At 36.4% G+C, this 5,400-nt stretch overlaps 1 protein-coding gene across 1 annotated transcript; it reads right to left on the bottom strand.

Annotated features, from left to right (window-relative positions):
• Positions 1–407: 407 nt before the first annotated feature.
• LOC131050516 (membrane steroid-binding protein 1) lies at positions 408–4,517 on the bottom strand. Its single transcript, XM_057984717.2, has 2 exons — positions 3,954–4,517; positions 408–1,238 (listed from the first exon to the last, which is right to left on the bottom strand). The coding sequence occupies exons 1-2, from the start codon at positions 4,244–4,246 to the stop codon at positions 722–724; spliced, it is 810 nt and encodes a 269-aa protein (XP_057840700.2). The 5' UTR covers positions 4,247–4,517; the 3' UTR covers positions 408–721.
• Between the last annotated feature and the right edge of the window lie 883 nt (positions 4,518–5,400).

Raw genomic sequence — 5,400 nt, 5'->3', positions numbered from 1 at the left:
CTCTAATCGAACACTTCTTCCAAGGAATGTGAATCCAACTAATACAAGACATTTCAATCCTGTATTCTTAAATAAGCAATGGCAGTTCCCATTCTTTAAACACTAATATCTCAATCATAGATCCTCGACATCGTAACTCTATCCATGAACAACGTGTTTAATAAAATGCTCTACTGCAGAGGTACAAAGCAATCCACATGCACAAGGCTACATCATCTACCTAATCTCAAAAATTCATTCGACTCGACTAGTTACAGAAGAATTACAAAGCCAAGCTTGAGGCTGTAACAACTTCTTTTTCTTCAACCAAATCCAACCCAAATAGATAAGTTAAATTATTCAATCGCATAAGTTCAACATCATATTAAATGCCAACGATATACATCAAAGCACAAGCTTCCACCACATCAAATTCAATTCTAACTTTTATTTTTTTATTAACAGGACATTTCTGAAACAATAGCTATATATCATTTCGTACTGTATATTCTCATTAAAAAGTTGAATCGAGGAAAACTCCCATATGTAACGAAGGATATTCCTTTATGAACACTAGAGAGTCCAACGCATAAAAACAAAATTAACATGATACTTTGTTTGTTGTTTGTTGCCCCCTAGGGAAACAACGATAACATACTACCAATATGCACAAAACTTTTATAACATTCAAAATGATTAGGATCAGATGCTTTATAATGAGTAACGTATGGCTTATCTACTCCTAAGCAACTGCAGCTGTATGGTTAGCTTCATGTACAATCTCCTTGTTTTTCTTCCCATCTAGTGCATCTTCTGAAGCTTCACTTATTTCCACTGGATCTTTTGTAACATCAATATCCTCTTTTGGTTCTACTCCATTTTCCTTGGGTTCTGCAGCCTCTTCAGCCTCCAATGTACCATTTGCTACCTTCAATTCATCATTTGTCGTCCCTTCAGCAACTTCCTTAACAGATGATTCCTCATTGATTTGCACTTCCCTAGTGCTATGCTCTGCTTCAGGTCCATTATCAGATCCAGTAACTTCCACTTCTTTAACAGCAGGTTTCTTGATCTGCCCAACTTTAACATACTTTCCCATAAATTTGTACTCCCAGTCCTGAAGAGCATCTAGTTCGAAAGGACCCAAGCCTTCAAGGTCCCCAGTCAAATCTTTCTCCTCAAAGGACATCTTTGCCAAGGCTCGGCTAGCATCTTTTCCAGCGAACAAGGCATATGGACCACCTGGGCCATAAAACATTCTAAAACACAAAACATGCATTAGACCATAATTTTATCAATTTCTATGTGCACATCCAGGTACAAGTTATCATCTGCCAATCTAAGAAATCAAAATGCAAAGCAACGACCAGCGCTGACAATGTTTTGTTGAATTCCTGCTGTAAAAGAAATTGAATTCATAAAGTCTATTCTACTCATTGGTACTCATAAATATGAAGCTAGAATATCACACATACAAAAACCTACAGATTGTTTTCATTCCACAATTTAATTCAGAAAATACAAGAAGATAATCATAAAATGTTTCTAATATATCTTATAGCCAGCAGTTAGGATATGGCCAATCTCAGTACAAAATAAAAGCTATTCCCAGCTAAGCAAATACATTACAGCATCTACATGAGCCCAAATTCTATCCCAAGTATAAAGCTAGCATACCAGGCCATTACAACGAATTAAATAAACTCTATATCCACAACTTGCCATAATCCTGCTATAGATTGTGGTTGACCCTAATCCGTTTACCCTTCGACGATATAACCATTTATCAAAACAAAACCTAAATCTGTTTTCAAAGCTGCAGCCAAATCCTACACATCTTACATATCTGCAATAGAATTACCAATTACAAACTAATATTCTGCAAACACAATTCACAAAACAATTGATTTGTATATCTACACAATTAAGACACCTACAGACTGCAAACGCCCATCAAAAACAACTACCAATGTATCAATACCCCTGCCCCGTTATTTTTAGTCCCACCGCCCATTACACTTTTTAAGGTGATAGCTACACATTCTCACATAAGAATCCTACTGACTACTAGGCCTGAACAAAGCGCTATTAATCCACATCCCTACACTGCAACTCTCGATGAGTCTCAGTCCTAAAACAGAGCCATGGACAACTCACTGTACTTGTATGCATAAGTGATATTAATTATATGAAGCAAATTCACATGCATTTGTCATACAATAAAACCAAACTCATTTACATATAAAGATGGCATATAGAAAGGAACATATCCCTAAAAGCAAAAACATCTGATGGATAAAGAAAACACGATCACACCAACCTGACAAGAAAACACAAAAATCCATATGGTGGACTTCATAGGCGAGGCCTTAAAGCTACCCTCGCTAGATAATAGAATGAACTGCATCAAGCCTAGTCTTATGACCTACCCGAATCTGTGTAGTGATCACAAGATAAGTAAGACCGCCCACCACCACCTTGCTTCCTGGAGCACAAGGCAGACAGGATAAAGTATAGTTCCACAATACATGCACCAAATGGAATGAAAACTCGTCTCATTTGACTAGAGAATCTGTTTAAGCACCAGGACTATCGCTGTAATTTTCAATTCCGATGGTCATTATGGTTGACATTAGTCTATGCAGTCTTATTCTTTAAGCAATCATGCATCGCTACGGGTAATACTATGTTTCTTAAAATAGCAGGCAACCAAGACAAAATATACCTACACAATACATGCATCTAATGTAAAGAAACCTCTTCTTACTGTACAAGAAACCCCACAATTGATTGGTACATATGCACGATTAAGAAACCTACAGACTGCAGATGCCCATCAAAATCAACTACCGATGTATCAATACCCTTGCCCCGCATTTTTCAGTTCCACCACCCATTATGCTTGAACGTGATAACCATACATTCTTAAACTAAGAATCCTATTGACTACTAGGGCCTGAAACAAAGCTATGAATGCACACACTTAAAACTGTAACTACTGATTAATCTCAGTCCTAAAACAAAGCCGTGGACAAAGTGATATAAATTGTAAGAAGCATATTCACATTTATTTGTCATACAACACAACAGATAGATAAAGATAACACGATCACAACAACCTGATAAGAAAACACAAAAATCCATAGGGTGGACTTCATACGCGAGGCCTTAAAATTACTATCGTTAGATAATAGAATGAACTGCATCTATGTAGTGACCACAAGATAAGTAAGAGCACCACTGCACAAAGCAGACAAGATAGGGTATTATAAATGAAAAGGAAACCCGTCTCATTTGACTAGAGAACCCGTTCCTCGCAGTAATTTTCAATTCCAATGTAAATCTATGCAGTAAACCCTTACTCTTTAAGCGATCATACATCGCTCTGAGTAATACCATGTTTCTTGAAATAGCAGGGAACCAAGACAGAGAATATACCTGCACAACACATGCATCTAACATAAGGAAACAACTTCTTACTGTAGAAGAAACCCCACAACTATAAACCCCAAAATCCCCACACAGTAACTTCTGATTATTTCAGAATTGAAACGAAACGATTCTACATAATTTCAATAAACGTATATGTTCTGTAATGAAAACAAACCAAACTCGGAGAGGTGCTCCAAATGCAAACACTACAAGACACAAGATAACCGTCTCAATTACAGTAATCGTGCAAAAATATTATGAAGATGAAAAAAGAAATGGAAACCAAGAAAGAAAGACAAAACCCAGATGCGAATTGATAAGACATGCAATCAAACAATTGCATACTATCAAGGCAACGACCAAGAAACTATAATCGGCATCAAAACACCCGAAAACCAAATAAAAAACAATAGGGGCAAATAGCAAAAACAGTAAATACTCCAAATTAGGGGGAACAACAAAAAGATGCCCAAAATCAAAGAGGTCAAACAATAGACAAGCATAATTACAGAAAAAAATTATAGTTAGAGAAGACCACATACCTGGAGTGAGAGACATCGTAGATCTGCCCCTTGATTGCCATGAGCAAGGGCTTCTTGGGATCTGTCCCGTCATAGGCCTTCAATTCCTCCTCTGTGACTTCACCAAGCTGAACCGGCTCAGGGATAGGCTCCATAGGCACAAAGTCCCTGTTTCCATGGGGCTCAGGCGCTGCAAACATGCCACTTACAAGGTGATAGACCGCCACTAACACAGCCATCAGAGTGAAAAATGTTACAGGGGTTAGTCCTGTGTATGCAGGAATGGCTTCCATGAATGTTGCCCATATACCCATTTTACCCCCAAATGCAAAAAACCCACTACTCTCCGCGACTCCACAGATATCAGAAGAGAGCAAACAGACAGACACAAGCGAATCCTTTCCGTGGGTTTGTGTATATATAATGTGTATATGTTGTCCGCCCGGCACAAGTGTACAACAGAGGTATATGTTAAGGGCGGCTTTAGCCTAAGCCCCTTTTAAAAGCCTAATAGTTCGCTTGGATGACCACCGGCTGAAGGAGATGAAGTAATTCAAAGGTCAAATAACCCTCCCAACCAAATAAATTCATGTGTCACAAAGACGATTGCTGGGTTCAATTTGAGCATAACCTATGAACTATACAAGTAATTTTAGCATTTAGTCGTATTAGCTCGCACTTTGCTCTTATCTTTTAACATTAGTTTAGGTGGCTTTATAACAACTTTCTTTGATGTTACTATCACACTTTTAATATATTTTTGGTAAAGTTAAGAGAATCATACAAGTTCTCCTATTTTTATTTATTTAGTGCTTTATTTTAATTAAATTAAATTAAATTAAATTTAGAATTTAGTGGGGTTGAAATTGAAATAATAAAGATTCAAGAAAACAAGGTAAATTGAAAAATGAAATAATTAAAATGCAATAGAATTGAAAGGTTATTTATGAGTCTATAAGGGATCAAGTCTTGTTGAGTGCAAGGCTTTAATATTAAAGGCATGGATCATGCTTCAGGTGAGTTTGGCCAAATGGATACCCCTTAGTCCTTGGATTTTAGCCAAATAGATTCTCGTGCGCCTATATTAGGTAGCAAAAATGAATTTGTGGAAAAACCTCCCTCGACCTTTTTTTGTGAATATGTACTTTAATATTTATACTTAATAGAGAAGGCATATTCATCAAAAAAAAAAAATAGAGTTTGATTGGTTTATTGAGTTTTTTTTAATTATTATTATTTTATTTTTTTACAAAAATAAAAAATTGGAATCTAGTATTGGAGTAGTGATCAAGATCCTATGATGAAGATCCTTTGAACTTTGTCTAGTTGTGCCCATAATTTGATCTTGGGACATTTTACTTTCTTGTAAATTAATCATATACTCATGTTGACTTTTAAATTATATTTTTCTTTGTCAATACATGTGTTTGAGAAAATATTGTTGGTGGAAAGCATATTTGGGGCCTTA

This window comes from Cryptomeria japonica, chromosome 10 (assembly GCF_030272615.1).
Source record: "Cryptomeria japonica chromosome 10, Sugi_1.0, whole genome shotgun sequence".
Classification (NCBI taxonomy): domain Eukaryota; kingdom Viridiplantae; phylum Streptophyta; class Pinopsida; order Cupressales; family Cupressaceae; genus Cryptomeria; species Cryptomeria japonica.
Note: the sequence above shows the minus strand (reverse complement) of the source record. Positions and strands in the feature narration are given on the sequence as shown.